The sequence below is a fragment of the Bufo gargarizans genome, chromosome 10 (genome assembly GCF_014858855.1).
Source record: "Bufo gargarizans isolate SCDJY-AF-19 chromosome 10, ASM1485885v1, whole genome shotgun sequence".
Lineage (NCBI taxonomy): Eukaryota > Metazoa > Chordata > Amphibia > Anura > Bufonidae > Bufo > Bufo gargarizans.
The window spans coordinates 37,433,213-37,450,491 of record NC_058089.1 but is presented as its reverse complement, the minus strand read 5'-3'; the positions used below and the strand labels follow the sequence as shown (position 1 = coordinate 37,450,491).

At 48.4% G+C, this 17,279-nt stretch overlaps 1 protein-coding gene across 2 annotated transcripts; it reads left to right on the top strand.

Annotated features, from left to right (window-relative positions):
- The first annotated feature begins 5,687 nt into the window (after positions 1–5,687).
- SAC3D1 (SAC3 domain containing 1) lies at positions 5,688–15,278 on the top strand. 2 transcript variants are annotated; one of them, XM_044270813.1, is made up of 3 exons: positions 5,688–5,844; positions 9,824–10,440; positions 12,548–15,278. In XM_044270813.1, the coding sequence occupies exons 2-3, from the start codon at positions 9,843–9,845 to the stop codon at positions 13,048–13,050; spliced, it is 1,101 nt and encodes a 366-aa protein (XP_044126748.1). In that variant the 5' UTR covers positions 5,688–5,844; positions 9,824–9,842; the 3' UTR covers positions 13,051–15,278. The 2 variants fall into 2 exon arrangements, with proteins under 2 accessions (XP_044126748.1, XP_044126747.1); XM_044270812.1 differs by lacking the exon at positions 5,688–5,844 and adding an exon at positions 5,884–6,011.
- The last annotated feature ends 2,001 nt before the right edge of the window (positions 15,279–17,279 follow it).

Sequence of the window (17,279 nt, the reverse complement as noted above, 5' to 3'; positions counted from 1 at the left end):
AATAAAAATTATTGATCAGAATCCTGGTCAGGGGCAGCGGGGAACAACTGAAGGAGCCGTGACATGAAGAAGCGACCCTGTGGCATGATCCTAGTGACAAAATCGAGGGACCCCAGTAGTGACTGTAATTGAACCTTGGAAATTGTCCGCGACCCTACGTAACTGGCAATGACTTCCTTCAGCCTAATCAATTTATCCTCAGGAAGCCTGGCTTGCATTCTTGTGGTATCGAGGGAGATACCCAAGAAGGTGAAGGTTGGAGAAGGGCCCTCGACCTTAGCAGGGGCAACTGGGACGTGCAGCTCCGCAAAAATGGTGAGCAGCTTTTCTGGTCTGTCTGGTATGAGATTAGGTTGTTCTATTAACAGGAAATCATCCAGGTAGTGAATAACCCTGGGACAATTGCCGACATTTACGAGGATCCAATGGAGGGCCTGGGTGAACTGGTCGAAAAGCCACTGGCTGCTTTTGGATCCGAATGTTAAGCGAGTAGTACAGGTCCCTCCATTTGATGCCATAAATTCTCCAAAGGTGCAGGTGGATTGGCAGCAACTTGAAGGCATCGGAGATATCGGTTTTTGATAACCATGCTCCTGCTCCTAATTGCAGAATCAATTTGAATGGCCGTATGAAGAGAAGAATACTGCATGGAATATTCCTCTGATGGGATCAGGGAGTTGAGACTAGGGATATACGAGGCATGAGGAGCCCCAAACCAACTACGCTATCTGTCTCCTCTGTCAAAAACAAAGGGGGGGGGGGGGCCCGTATTCTTGTTCACGCGTGTCATGCCGTTATTACCGTCTCTATTTCACGTGCACCCCACTCAGTGTCATCCACAGATACTCCCCCTCAGTATTATCCACAGATATCCCCCCCCCTCAGTGTCATCCACAGATATCCCCCCTCAGTGTCATCCACAGATATCCCCCCCTCAGTGTCATCCACAGATATCCCCCCCTCAGTGTCATCCACAGATATCCCCCCCTCAGTGTCATCCACAGATATCCCCCCCTCAGTGTCATCCACAGATATCCCCCCCCTCAGTGTCATCCACAGATATCCCCCCCTCAGTGTCATCCACAGATATCCCCCCCTCAGTGTCATCCACAGATATCCCCCCCTCAGTGTCATCCACAGATATCCCCCCCTCAGTGTCATCCACAGATATCCCCCCCTCAGTGTCATTCACAGATATCCCCCCCTCAGTGTCATCCACAGATCCCCCCTCAGTGTCATCCACAGATCCCCCCTCAGTGTCATCCACAGATCCCCCCTCAGTGTCATCCACAGATCCCCCCTCAGTGTCATCCACAGATCCCCCCCTCAGTGTCATCCACAGATCCCCCCCTCAGTGTCATCCACAGATCCCCCCTCAGTGTCATCCACAGATCCCCCCTCAGTGTCATCCACATATCCCCCCAGTGTCATCCACATATCCCCCCCCCTCAGTGTCATCCACAGATTCCCCCCCCTCAGTGTCATCCACAGATTCCCCCCCCCCTTGGTGTCATCCACAGATAACCCCCCTCAGTGTCATCTACAGATATCCCCCCTCAGTGTCATCCACAGATATACCCCCCTCAGTGTCATCCACAGATATCCCCCCCCTCAGTGTCATCCACATATCCCCCCCCCCCCTCAGTGTCATGCACAGATTCCCCCCCCCCTCGGTGTCATCCACAGATATCCCCCCCCTCAGTGTCATCCACAGATATCCCCCCTCAGTGTCATCCACCGATATCCCCCCCTCAGTGTCATCCACCGATATCCCCCCCTCAGTGTCATCCACAGATCCCCCCTCAGTGTCATCCACAGATCCCCCCTCAGTGTCATCCACAGATCCCCCTCAGTGTCATCCACAGATCCCCCTCAGTGTCATCCACAGATCCCCCCCCCCTCAGTGTCATCCACAGATCCCCCCTCAGTGTCATCCACAGATCCCCCCTCAGTGTCATCCACAGATCCCCCCCTCAGTGTCATCCACAGATATCCCCCCCCTCAGTGTCATCCACAGATTCCCCCCCCCCCCTTGGTGTCATCCACAGATATCCCCCCTCAGTGTCATCCACAGATATCCCCCCCCCCCTCAGTGTCATCCACAGATATCCCCCCCCTCAGTGTCATCCATCCACAGATATCCCCCCCTCAGTGTCATCCACAGATATCCCGCCTCAGTGTCACCCACCGATATCCCCCCTCAGTGTCATCCACAGATATCCCCCCCTCAGTGTCACCTATCCACAGATATCCCCCCCCTCAGTGTCATCCACAGATATCCCCCCCTCAGTGTCATCCACAGATTGCAGGCACAGGCAGCATCGCTTTGCTGCCTGTGCCGTTCGCAGCGCTCCCTGCGCTGATAAAGTCCGGTCACTGCACGGGCCGCATAGCACGGCTTTGTGGGCCGCAGGTTGGGCATCACTGATCTATTTAATCATTTTGGTCCTGTAGATTTTGTTAAAAACATGCTTTTAAAATATGCAAATTACCTTGCTACCAGCAAGTAGGGCGGCTACTTGCTGGTAGCCGCCGCATCCTCCGATCCTAAAGACGCCCCCTCCGCATTGTGATTGACAGGGCCAGGGAACGGAATTGTTCTCTGCTGGCCCTGCCTGTTTGCATTCAAAATCTGGCGCCGCGGCCGTACCTGTCTTCAATCAGCGCAGGCGCACTGAGAGGCGGCCGCTCCATCCTCAATGCGCCTGCGCTGATGACGTCACATCTACACCCGGAGCAGGCACATTGAGAATGGTGCGGCCGAGCGAGCGGCTGCCTCTCAGTGCGCCTGCGCCGATTGAAGACAGGTACGGCCGCGGCGCAGGCGCCAGATTTTGCATGCAAACAGGCAGGGCCAGCAGAGAACGATTCTGTTCCCTGGCCCTGTCAATCACAATGCGGAGGGGGCGTCATTAGGATCGGAGGGTGCGGCTGCTACCAGCAAGTAGCCGCCCTACTTGCTGGTAGCTAGGTAATTTGCATATTTTAAAAGCATGTTTTTAACAAAATCTACAGGACCAAAATGATTAATTAGGGATTATAAGTAAGCAAAAAAAAAAAAAGTTTAGTGGGGTGACAGAAGCCCTTTAATGTTTAAACATTATTGTATGCTTCCGTTTCCGATCCGCAAAAAACGGATCAAAAACGGAAACCAAACGGAAAAACAGAATGGCAAAATGGAACGGATGCGGAACGGAAACACTACTGAAACAAAAAAATTGCAAAACGGACTTCAAAACCATACAGTCGTGTGCAGGAGGCCTTATACCTTATTTCTGAGTAGGCGTCGCTCTCAGTTTTGCCTCACAGTCACTGATGGAAATAACTGAGCAAATAACTGAGTGTGAACTGGGCCTAATAGCTTCCAAAGACTTACAATAACTGAAAATTGGCATTTTCCAATGCTGTGGAGGAACTGAGGACATACCGTAATTGTTCTGATTCAGTCTCACTGACACAGGGGTGGTCTTCTGAAAGAGGCGGTCTGCATGCACAGAAATTCTCTATTATACATCTATGATCAGAAGCCCTCTGTGAGAGGGAGAGATCGGAAAATAGGGCAGACAATGACGGGGTAATAAAGAATCTCCGCAATGCAAGTCCACTTGCAGAATACAGACCACCATATACAGCAGCCTGTATTCTGTGACAAAGAGTGCACCAGCCTGAGGCCTCCTGCACACGAACGTGTGCGCCCCGTGGCCGTGCTGCGGCACGCAAATTGCGGGCCCCAATGCACGAAAGCCGACCGTGGCGCAGCCGCAGCGGATCGCGGACCCATTCACTTTAATGGGTACGTGATCCGCCCGTTCCGCAAAAAGATAGAACATGTTCTATCTTTTTGCAGAACGGAAGTATGGAACGAAACCCCATGGAAGCACATGCAACAGAATGCACATGCAACAGTGCCCGTGTATTGCGGATCCACAAATGTGGTCCGCAATACGGCAACGGGAAGAACAAGTTCGTGTGCAAGAGGCCTGAGTCTGCTGATCAGTTGCAAATAATATAATCTGTACTGCCAGAGATAGAACGTGTTTGTACAGAAATCCACTGGGTTTGGATTTTGACATTCGGTTGTGGGATCCGGCAGGTCTACGTTCACTATCATTAGGTGCCATCCTATGTCACCCTGTAGCCTAAAAGAAGCAATCTGATAAGACATGTATCAGTAAAGTGTTATAGGTCCTTCTATGTCCCTCCTTTCCCCGGTGATGATATCTATCACTTCCATGTACCGTTTACCATTAGACATAGGGGGTCATTTATCACAGTCGTGTAAAGTATAACTCTAGGACCAGACTAGGGCAAGGTTAATTAATCACTTTATTTACAGATGCCTAAGTAGGCAAATAAACCTATCTTGGCCCAAGTCAAATTAATATATCACTTTTATTCGATATGCGTTAAAACCTAAATAAGGACATAGAACGTTGTGATACCGACCATTGAAACAAAAAAGTAAATAGAATATTAAAACCACAGCCACCAAACCACTGTTGTTGACATTGGCTTAGTAACTTAGGAGAAAAGAGGGGGGGGGGGGGAATGTGCACAATCCCTACCCCTAAATACGTGAGGGGGACTTAATTGCCCTCCCACGTTAGCACTTTATAACTGCAGTATGATCTAATTGCCTTGCTTACGCATCTGCTACATATGTGTGCTGGTGTGCGACCTGTACCATCAGCACACCCAGGCAGATATAGATACTGTCTATCTCCTGCCTATTAATCTAAGCCTGGATGACACTATTACTTCTCCTAAGGCCTCCTGCACACGAACGTTTTTTTACACGGTCCGCAAAAACGGGGTCCGTAGGTCCGTGATCCGTGCCCGTTTTTTCTTCCGTGGGTCTTCCGTGATTTTTGGAGGATCCACGGACATGAAAAATGAAAAAAAAATCTAAGTCAAGTTTGCCATTGAAATGATAGGAAAAAACGGACACGGATGACGGACACGGATCACGGACACGGATGACAATCTTGTGTGCATCCGTGATTTTCACGGACCCATTGACTTGAATGGGCCCGTGAACCGTTGGCCGTGAAAAAAATAGGACAGGTCATATTTTTTTCACGGCCAGGAAACACGGCTCACGGATGCGGCTGCCAAACGGTGCAGTTTCCGATTTTTCCACGGACCCATTGAAAGTCAATGGGTCCGCAAAAAAAACGGAAAACGGCACAACGGCCACGGGTGCACACAACGGTCGTGTGCAGGAGGCCTAAAGCTACCAACTATTATCTGTGGTGAGCCTGTAATCCATCCGGACTACTCATAGAAGCTACACAGTGGAGAGGTGACTGCACATTAAAACCTAGCTCTGCCCCCCGACATGTTTCGCCAGTTACACTGGCTTCCTCAGGGGTAATGGGCAGCAAATAGTCGTGTAAAGTAGAACTGGCTTTGATGCCCACAGCAACCAGATTCCCCCTTTAATTTTTCACAGTTCCTTTTGGAAAATTAAAAGGAGGAATCTGGTTGCTGTGGGCATCTAAGCCAGTTCTACTTTACACCAGTTTGATAAATGACCCCCATAATACCTGCCAGCACTTCTATACTCTGCGCTGACACACTACCGGACATTCGCTGTGCAACAGTGCCATCTAGTGGTGGCAGCACACACTTACAGCCTCTTAAAGCGACTCTAGGTAAAATCTAGTCGGTGACGTAACAATATACGTCACAACATTACCCTCTAGCGCGCCGCTGCTGTACTGGGACTGCGCAGTGAGGACAGTGGTAGACATGAGCTCTGCGGCTCGTCTCTCCTGTGCTCGGCTAAGGTAGCGTAGGTATCACAGGGGCGAGAGTGAAGCACGCTGGGAGCACGCGGCACAGGTGAGCATGAGGCATGCCGGGAACCCGGAAGTAAACAGACCCTGGAGCAGTGGATGATGGGAGAGTGCCCCGGGCAGTGGATGATGGGAGCTGGTGCTGAGCACCCAGTGTGAGGGTTAACACGGCGTGTATTCTGGGGCTTGTTGTCCTCCTGACACAGTAAAGAGGTCAGTGCCTATTCACAGTGGGCCCCCCAGCGCTGAGAGCTTACAGCCAGGGGCCACAGAAACATTGTGACCTGGAACTGTGCAGTGAGGCTGTTATATCATGGACACCGGCTATCTGCTGCCCTGGGCATTACCTGATGGCAGACCATTGGATCGGTGGTCTCTCACAGGATTGCTGGTTTTAGTATTTGTTCGGGGATCTCAGAGACCGGGAACCCCTCTTAATATTGGTAGATAGGGAGCAAGGATTTAATGTACAAAAAAAGGCTCCCCTGTCAGCGATTGTCTGATCCCTGCTGGAACTGAAGAGTGACGTACTGTCTGCACATGTCACTGCTGCTGGCAGGTCCATGGCCTCAGCGGTGACAGCGTTCACGTGCTGTGCCTGTGCACATCACTGCTGCTGGCAGGTTCATGGCCTCAGCGGTGGCAGCGTTCATGTGCTGTGCCTGTGCACATCACTGCTGCTGGCAGGTCCATGGCCTCAGCGGTGGCAGCGTTCATGTGCTGTGCCTGTGCACATCACTGCTGCTGGCAGGTCCATGGCCTCAGCGGTGGCAGCGTTCATGTGCTGTGCCTGTGCACATCACTGCTGCTGGCAGGTCCATGGCCTCAGCGGTGGCAGCGTTCATGTGCTGTGCCTGTGCACATCACTGCTGCTGGCAGGTCCGTGGCCTCAGCGGTGGCAGCGTTCATGTGCTGTGCCTGTGCACATCACTGCTGCTGGCAGGTTCATGGCCTCAGCGGTGGCAGCGTTCATGTGCTGTGCCTGTGCACATCACTGCTGCTGGCAGGTCCATGGCCTCAGCGGTGGCAGCGTTCATGTGCTGTGCCTGTGCACATCACTGCTGCTGGCAGGTCCATGGCCTCAGCGGTGGCAGCGTTCATGTGCTGTGCCTGTGCACATCACTGCTGCTGGCAGGTCCATGGCCTCAGCGGTGGCAGCGTTCATGTGCTGTGCCTGTGCACATCACTGCTGCTGGCAGGTCCGTGGCCTCAGCGGTGGCAGCGTTCATGTGCTGTGCCTGTGCACATCACTGCTGCTGGCAGGTCCGTGGCCTCAGCGGTGGCAGCGTTCATGTGCTGTGCCTGTGCACATCACTGCTGCTGGCAGGTCCGTGGCCTCAGCGGTGGCAGCGTTCATGTGCCGTGCCTGTGCACATCACTGCTGCTGGCAGGTCCGTGGCCTCAGCGGTGGCAGCGTTCATGTGCTGTGCCTGTGCACATCACTGCTGCTGGCAGGTCCATTGCCTCAGCGGTGGCAGCATTCGTGTGCTGTGCCTGTGCACATCACTGCTGCTGTAAGGTCCATGGCCTCAGCGGTGGCAGCATTCATGTGCCGTGCCTGTGCACATCACTGCTGCTGGCAGGTCCATTGCCTCAGCGGTGGCAGCATTCGTGTGCTGTGCCTGTGCACATCACTGCTGATGCCGGTGATTGACTAGCAGTTTGTTTTGTCTCATCTGAGACAATGGGAGCATATGGCTAGGAGATGCCCCCACTGCTGGGACCTGCACTTATCTCCTAAACAGAGCTCCGAAAGTAGTGGAGGCACACTGCGCATGCGCACCCGCCCTCCATTCATTTCTATGGGGTAGCCGAGCACTGGCTCAGCTATTTCCGTTGGGGCCATAGAAGTGATTTGGAGCAGTGGCCGCGCAGGCACGGTGCGCGCCCATTCACTTCTATATGGAGAGCACATGATGTGGCCGGACCGGAGTCCACCAGCCACCACTTTGGCCCAATCTGTTGTTGATATAGGTGCGGGTCCCATCTATCAAACAATGGGGGCATACCCTAGCAATATGTCCCCCACTGTCTCAGATGAGACAACCCCTTTAAGGCCAGATTCAGGCAGCAGTATTGAAAATTGTACATGTTGCAACAGTAGCACACTGAGGATTTTGGATAGACAGGTCCATATGTCTGCACAGGACACAGACCTGGCATCTGCCGGAGGAACTTGTCTTCAGTGGTTTCCAGGTCTGATTTGTGAGACACGGACCAGAGAAGTGCACCACCTACCTCTGTGGGTCCATAGGCGTAATGATGAGGACATACTGATTTCGGCTGTGCAGAGTAAACATCAGAGCCAGCTTATACCTGGTTAAGAATGAACAAACTCTTCGCCTGTCCCTATACCAGGCCGCTATGAGGCATTAGAAGTTTCCCTGTAATAAGGTTGGGATTTGCTGGAGTACCTTGAGGCTAGTTTCACATATGTGGACGGCTGTTCCAGCATAGAATGCCGGGAATCGGCAGAGAAAACCGCTGCACTCAGCATTTTTTTGTCTGGCCAGTTTTCAGCACATTTCCAGATCTCTGCCGGACCTCATTTTAGTCAATGCCGGGTCCGGAGAAATCCAACGGGCTGTGCTGGTAAAGAACTGTACCGCCTGTGTGAAGTTCCCCTTAGACTAGTCACAGATGAGCGAGTTCAATGAAACGCGCTGTGTCTGTGATCGTGGTTTCCCATTCTGACCTCTGCTCCTCTGAGAGGATCGGAGGGCATCACAGTGATTTATAATGCTGTGTGACCCTTCCAGATCCCGAATCTACTGAATTGTCCAGACATAATGCTGTCAGTGTAATTCCGTAGATCCGTGAACTGGCAGGGAATTATAAATTATTGTAGTGCCACGCGATCTTATTGGAGGAGCAGAGGTCAGAACGGGAAATCACACTGCCACACGCAGTGTGTTTCTCGCATTGCACTCGCTCATCTGTAACTAGCCATCAAGTAGGTAAATAAAGTATAAACAGAGCCTAACGGATACTTTACATTTCTGTTAGATTTCTCAATGGCTTAAAGGGATATTCAGTTATGTGAAGTTATCCCTTATCCACTGGATAGGGTAGGGATCAGCAACCTTCAGCGCTACAGCTGCTGTGAAACTACAACTCCCAGCATGCAAACATTCTCGGCTGCTCTTCTAACTCCCATAGAAGTGAATGAAGCATTCTGGGAGATGTAGTTTCTGAACAGCTGGAGTGCCGGAGGTTGCTGATCCCTGGGATACAGGGATAACTATTAGATCCCCAACAGTCACCACAACAAGGACCCTCCACCCTGTGTAGGTAGCGGCCCCCCCATTCCCATGAGATGAACAGAGCGGTGACCTCTGCTATCTCCGGAACTCCCATAAAAGTGAATGGAGCAAATGCATGCTTGGCCAGCTGTTCTGTTCATTTTGGGAAGCTCCACGTGGTACAGAGTTAGGCTACATGCAAACGATCAATGTTTGTTTCTGTGTCCGTTCCCTTTTTTTCTTTTTTGTGGATAGGATGTGGACCCATTCATTTCTGTAGCCCCTCCAAAAAAATAGAACATGTCCTATTCTTGTCATTGTTACAATGGATCCGCAAAAAAAACGGATGGCATATGAATGTCATAGTTTTTTCTTTTTTTGCGGACCGCAAAACACATGGTCGTGTGCATGTAGCCTTATCGTGATTGATTGGTGTAGGTCCCAGAGGTAGGACTCCACGATCTAATAGTTATCTCCTATACTGTGGATAGGGGATAACTTCACATAATCTGAATACTTCTCTAATGGTAAAAAAATGTATATAAAGTCTGTGGGGCCTATTTATCATAGGCTGTGTGCCAGTTTTTAGGCGTACAAAAGTTGTATGTTTGCGTAGGTGGCATTTTGTGCAGAAGTTTGACTTAAATTTTATGCCGCTTTCGCCACTTTTGAAAAAATTGGGATTGCCCCCCCTCCCCCATGGCTTGACAGGCTTGACGGACTGTTAGTTTAAGTTTTCTTTACGACAAACCTAGTTCTAAAAGTTTTTTTAAATCTTTTTAGAATACTGCAATCTGGAATCATGGACTCCTCTACTCCCGTTGGTGTATGCCTTGATATGTGCCCGGCGAGAGAGAGGCGAGAGCGGGAAAGCCAAGGACGTCTGCATCAGTTTGAAATACAGAGTGTTCAGTGGACAAATAAAGGTCACAGAAGAAGAGGTCATCCTGTTGCTGATCCCAAAAAGACTGTGAAAGAGTACAGGCGCCCTGCGGCAGGGAAAGAGCTGTCCTGCCCAATAGACCTGCGGACCCCTGCAACCCTAGCCAAAACCGTTCAGTATCTCTTGATGGAAGTCTGGCCAAGTGTCAACTACAGGGATTTGTCGAGTTTGTCCAAGGCTTACTCTTTTGTGTTTGACCGCCTACGTGCTATTAGACAGGACCTGATTGTGCAAAGAATTAGGGGGAAGGGAGGGGCTCTTGTTTTAGAAGGAAGCCTTGGGTTTTTGCTTTGTGCCCCCTATTTGGTGAGGGACTTGTCGATAGCAGACTATGATGAAGTGCTACACTGCACGCAGGTACGGGAATGCTTCGCTGAGCTAATGGAGTGTTACAGAGGGGCTGCAGGATTTACAAGACAAGCTGAATTTCAGTCTCTTCTTCTTCTTTATGACTTAGGTAAGGCTCATTGATATTACACATTCAGAGTCTGTACTACTACTGGCTGACCGCCAAGTAGTGACCGGTAGATTGCAGTGAGAGGCCAACTCTCTAATCTTCATCTCATTCTTTGTTGTAATCAGTGGCTGCCACTTGCTGGAGACCACCCAAATAATAATGCTGCTGCCCTGTGTCAGAAATTGTGATGTCACAAGAGCTCATGACATCATGTGATGCTTTCGGAGTGAGCATGTTGTAGCTGACTCAAAAAAAAATAAGAATAGGCATTGTTACAATGGATCCCCCAAAAATGGCTGCAACCATAATAACCCAAAAGGAGGAATGTCCATTTAGTTTATAGCTGTGACTGGGCTGAAAACTGCGGTGGGTCTCTGCTCACGGTTTAACTTCATTGGGCTAAACCAGCACATTCAAATTGAAAAAAAGCCGGCAGAAACCATAGAGATTTTTAATGTGGTGAATTCTGCCTTTCCAAAATCTGCCATGTGAATGGGTTCTCAAGTGGCGTCTGTGGCTGGCACGAATGGTCTTTGTTTGAAAGCACTTAGGGGCCCTTTACACGGGATGACAATTGAACAGATTATTACATCTTGTGAAGTAAATACACTGCTGATTATCTGACGAACGCGCCAAACGCTTGTTCATCGGGTAATTGGATCTTTTGTGCAGCACAAAAGATCATCGTTTCCCAGTGGCAGATTGTGCTGTGTAAACGCGATCTTCTGCCGGGAAACAACCAGACTAGGGCTGAAACGATTACTCGATTGAATCAAGTAATTCGACACAAAAAAATCATCAATGCAAATTTTTAGCATCGAGGATTCGTTTGTGTCATGTGACCACGGAGCGGGAGTGAAGCGCTTGCTATTACTTACCACTCCGTGGTCACCCGCCGTCCCGTACCGCGCTGCAGTGGATCCTGACACATCGTCAGGTCATAATGTGATCTGACGCTGTGTGACGTCAGGATCCAGTGCAACGCGCGGAGAAGAAGAGAAAGGAGCTGTGGAATGGCGCCCCTACAGGAAAGGTAAGTATTTTATTTCACATAACACTGAAGGGGGACATCTGTCAATGAATGGCATGGATGGGCAGATGGGAGTGGGGGACATGGAGGGGCTGATCTGATGGCAGTGGGGGACATGGAGGGGCTGATCTGATGGCAGTGGGGGACATGGAGGGGCTGATCTGATGGCAGTGGGGGACATGGAGGGGCTGATCTGATGGCAGTAGGGGACATGGAGGGGCTGATCTGATGGCACTGGGGGACATGGAGGGGCTGATCTGATGGCACTGGGGGAGTGGGAACATGGAGGGGCTGATCTGATGGCACTGGGGGACATGGCAATGGAGGGGCTGAAGGCACTGAGGGAGTGTAGATGAAGGAATTGGGTGAACGGAGCTGATGGCACTGGGGGGAACTGATGCACTTGGGCTGATCGCACAGGGGGGAACGAAGGGTGTTGGGGACTAATGGCAGCGGGTCTGACGAGTTTTTATAAAGGAAAACAGTCTATTAATTAATTTTTTCTTATTACATTACTCGATTAATCGTAAAAAATAATCTATAGAATACTCTATTCCTGAAATAATCGTTTACTGCAGCCCTAAACCAGACAGTAGCGATCGCTCCTCCCATACTCTGGAGGAGAAATAAATGCACCGGTCGGAACGCCGTTGTCCCGTGTGAAGGGACCTTTACTTACAGAGGAATTTGCTCCCTGTTCAAGCAATGCCATTGCCAGTGAAATTACCAAACTATTGCCCTAGTTTATGACTTAATAATATATGACTCAAACCATCATGACTGGTAGAGCCGTCTCTACAAAAAGCAGCCACCATACCACTGTTTAGCACTCGGAGACATGTAAAAATGAAACAGATCCTTGTCCTTGGTGAAGCTTTCAGAGGTCCAGTATCTTTGTGTTAGGGATGAGAAACTGCAGGAGAAGTAGAGAAGAGACGTGTATAACGCTCTCAGTTATAACGTCATCTCCCTCTACAATTTCACTTATGTTTCTGGATAATAAAAACTGCATCAAACTGTGTGAACTGGACTCAACAACTTGTCTAATAATGTATATGTCCCATTTCTGCCTTGCAGGTAACCTGGATACTATACACAGAGCTCTGCAACTCCCTCATGGGCTCCTGCAATCTGCACATGTCCGTCTAGCCCTCGGTATAAGCAGAGCCCACTTAGAAAATAACTGGGTACGGCTTTTTCGCCTGGTGTACCAACTGAACTGCCTTCAGGCTTGTGCTTTTTACCGCCACTTGCCAAGCTCCCGCCACAAGGCACTTTGCACCCTAATACATGCGTACAGCAGCCGGAACTGTCGCTTCCCACTTGACCTCCTTACCAGAATGATGGCACTGGACAGCCCTTCACTAACCACTGAAATGTGCACCAAGCGCGGACAGACGGTAACGTCCGGAGAACAACCTTCAGTCTTGTTCCTGAAAACAGCACTCAAGGATGTGAAGCTTGAGCTTCCGGGCCGAGAGATGAACTTGGTGGAGCAAAAGAAAGGCAAAGCGTCTTGGGCAGAAGTGATGATGGGACAGGACGGTGGCATCACAAACCCAATAACATCATTACATTAGATTTGAACCCAGGCTGTCTGGCTAAATAAGACCCTAAACATTTTTTGTGTGGATTTCAAAAACTTTATTTGTATAAAAAAAACAACCTTAAAGTGTGACATTATACCTAGAAATGGCGATGGTCACCATGCTTTGGTGCTGGCGTTTTATTTCTGCCGCTGTTTTAGTCGGTATTGTGTGTGCTTTTTGTTTCATACAATAAGTTTTAGTTTAGTCTTTTAAGCAGTCTGTTTTTTAAGCATGGCCATCTTATTTCCTGCTGAAGTATGCCTTCTTCTCAAGGTATATTTACATTTTATATGTTTCTTAGGAAACTGGAATAAAGTTTTATCTCACCACTATACAGGATCGGTCATCAGTATCAGATGGTAGTGATCTAACCACCCGCACCCCCACTGATCAGCGGTTTTAGACAGCTGCTGTAACTGGAAAGTAGACAGCGGATGGTACCAGAAGCAGAAGGCTCCATCCACTGTGTAGTGGCTAAACTGCTATACGCTGGCACCTGAAACCTCACCATGAAAGGAGCCTTCAGCTTCCTGCTCCATCTACTGTATACTTTCCAATGCCGGCAGCTGATCCGTGGGGATGCAGCTTGTCAGGTCCCATCTGACCTGATGTTGATGAGGAGGATAGCTTATCAATAGCAAAGTCCCGGAAAAAACTCCTTTAAAGGGAACTTGTCGCAATGTACATGCCTTCCAACCTGTGGGTAGGAGATTATGGTGCAGGAGTAGCTGAGAGAATTTATATATAGTTTTGTGGGAACAGATTCTGTTTAACTTCTATGTATTAATTTAAACCTTCTGCTCTTTTTAGCTGGTTGGTCCTACCAGTGGTTGGTCCTACCCAGTGACTGACCATAGTCATCGAGGGGATGCTGTGATCACTGATGGGCTCTGAAGAATAAGATAATTAGAGGTTTAAATGAATAAATGACAAGTTATACTTAACATGCTGCCTGCAGGCCAGTCCTCATGCTTAGGCCTCATGCTAGCGGCCGTTCCGTGCATTGGAGACAGCAATTGCGGTCCCCAATGCACAGGCAACATCCGTGCAGCGGGCCGGGCCCATTCAATTTAAATGGGTCCATTGTATATCCGCACTGCAAAAAAATATGACATGTCATATTTTTTTGCGGTGCGGAACCATGGAAAGAAACATAACGGAAGCACTCTGTAGCGCTTCAGGTGTTCAGTTCCGTGACTCCGTTCCGCATCTCCGGAATTGCGGACCCATTCAAGTGAATGGGTCTGCATCCGTGATGCGTAGTGCACACGGCCAGCGGCCGCCGTGGATTGCCAACCCGCCGTTTGCTGGCCGCAATACGGCTGTGTGCATGAGGCCTTAACATGAGGTTCCCTTTAACCCGTTGCTTTTTTGACAGTATTTGAAGTTGCCTTCCACATAACATCAACATTTAACATGGGTGACATATTGTGTAGTTTTAAAGAACACAGTAGAAAACCTTTCCCAAACTTTCTGGATGGCGCAGTTTGCATTTCTGATAATCCCGTGGCACATGCGGACGTCCACTCCATGAGACAGAATGTAGGCAGGTGGCAGCTGTTTTATTCGGTGCAGTCTATGACTGCTGTAACTAATCCTAGTACAATAAGCGCACAGGGCTCTAATCCTAACAATTGATTCGGCCCTTTTTGTTTTAGTTGGTATAGAAAATGCTTCTGGAATTAGTCTGTATTTCCACAACCAGTGGACATCTGGAGAGGTGGGTTCGTACGCAGGAAATGCCGAAAATAGAGTTGAAATAAGGGCTCATGCGCACGAACGTGAGAACTGCTAATTGCGGTCCCCAATGTACAGGCACCGTCTGTGTGGCGTGTGCTGACAGATGCAGACCCATTCAACTTGAATGGGTCCGCGATCTGTCCGCATCGCAAAAAAACAGAGCATGTTCTATTATTATTTTTTTGTGGTGCAGCGGCAGACCGAAATGCCGCGGAAGCACTCCCTATCTACCGGATTTCAGACCCTTTCAAGTGAATTGTTCCACATCTGTGATACAGTGTGCACACAACCGGTGTCCGTATATTGCGGACCCTCTGTTTTGAAGGCCGCAACACAAGCACGGCTGACACACGTTGGTGTGCATTAGCCCTAACGCTGGGTTCACACCTAGGCGTTTCTCAAACGCGCGTTTCTATGCGCGTTTTATGCGCGTTTTTTTTTTATAGTGAACGCGCGTTTGGGTGATTGACAGCAGTGTTGTCCAAAGAGTCTATGGCCCAAACGCGCGTCAAACACGCCAAAAAAAGCTCCTGTACTTGTTTGAGCGTCGGGCGTTTTACAGCGCGATCGTACGCGCTGTAAAACGCCCAGGTGAGAACCATTCCCATAGGGAATCATTGGTTCTTGCCTGTTGTGTGTTTTACAGCGCGTAGGAACGCGCTGTAAAACGCTCAGGTGTGAACCCAGCGTAAGTGACACAGCACAGGCACACAGATCAGGTGAAGTTTTTGTTATTAGTATGGATTTTGATTGTATTATGTATTGTCAAATTTTTCTGTTATTCTGTATTTCAAGAAATTAAATTGTGATAACTGCATTGTGATAAATGACGGTAATGGGTCCTGTAAAGAGTACCTATTTTAAATTTATTAAACATTTTTACATTTATTTTTATTTTTTGGGTTGTCAAAATACATTGAGTTATTCATGTGATTAATAGTTTGTTATAGGGGTCTCCTGCTCCATTGATTACTGCGGACCTTGCCTGCCACTCGTGGGCAGTTACTGAATATGGATTTTGACTGAGAAAGAGAGCCCCAACCCACCATCACAGTATATCAATACACTGATATGAAATAGAATCTGTCCCCTTCAACCCCCCCACCCCGCCCCCCAACGACAGTAGAGTAGCTGATTCTGAATCTGTGTTTTTTGTCTTTCTACTTGCTCGCCATGTGCTGTGCGGTACCTGATGAAGGAGTCCTCTCTGTTAGGGCTCATGCACACAACCGTTGTTTTGTGGTCAGTTTTTCACGGATCCGTTGTTCCGTATCTGCGTTTTTTTTTTTTTTTCTCTGATTTAAGTTCTCTTCCGTTCTGTTATTCCACAAAACATATCCGGATGGTTTCCGTATGCGATTAGTTTTTTTGCGGATCGGAAACAGTAACTTATTAATAGCTAAACACATTAGCAATATGTGCTGGGCATAGCATTTCTACAGTATGGATCTGCAAAATACGGATGTGTTCCGTGTTTGTTTCGTATTTTTTGCAGACCCATTGACTTGAATGGGGCCTCAGATTGTGATTTGCGGACAATAATAGGACATACTGCTTTTTTGCGGAATGGAAATGGAATGCACATGGAGTACCCTTCGTTGTTTTTTGCGGACCCGCAAAAAAAAACGGAAGCTGAAAAAAAAAAATACATTCGTGTGCATGAGCCTTTATAGCGAACCAGCCTAGGCTTAGTTCACATCAGGGTTCAGCCTTCCGTTCTGCTCTTCGTTCTGTTTTCTTTCCGTTTGTAAAACGAAACTGATTATTTCATAACGTACACCTTTATGTACGTTAAAAAACAAATAGCAGTAACGTATCCGTTAAAAAACGGATACAAAAATGTCAGTTAAAAAGTCAAGGAACGGATCCCTTCTCTTTTTTTATTTTTTTTTATTTTTTTTTTTTTTTTGTCCCTCCCACATCTACATGCTTCAATGGTGCTATATTGTAATTTTGCATCACTTTTTGCAGAAAGTGGAACAATGCTGCCTGCTCGTGTCCTTTTTTCTGTGGACTATATGATTTGGAAACTTAGAAACAGGAGAATGGCTTTCATAAATCAAAGAAGACGGCGATATTGGGTGCATCCTATTACATCGTGCCGAATGAGACGCTGTGTGTTTTTTCATGAACCTCGAAAACGCCCAGAAAATTTTTCGGAGTATCTCTGTGTAAGTGTCTCAAGCTTTGATGACCTTGTTCAACGTTTGCGTAGATGATTGAGACGCAAGGATACAAAATTTTGTGGGAGTGTAACTCCGGAAGAGCGACTTGTGGTCACTTTGAGGTATGTATTGTACTGTTCACCAACATCATTTCTGTTTTTATTTTTTTATCTACAGTGTTTTTGTTCCTTTTGTTAACACCAGTTATTGTTTGGAATAACATCCATGCTAATTTTATAATATATTGAGACTAGTATAGGATTCAAATCAATTAGCTCAAGAGACAATATTGCTGAACAGATATAGTCCACAGAT

Coding starts and splice junctions, on each gene's coding strand:
- SAC3D1 (XM_044270813.1), top strand. CDS start 9,843: ATGGACTCCTCTACTCCCGTTGGTGTATGCCTTGATATGTGCCCGGCG. Junction 10,441..12,547: donor TCTTCTTCTTTATGACTTAG/GTAAGGCTCATT, acceptor TCTGCCTTGCAG/GTAACCTGGATACTATACAC.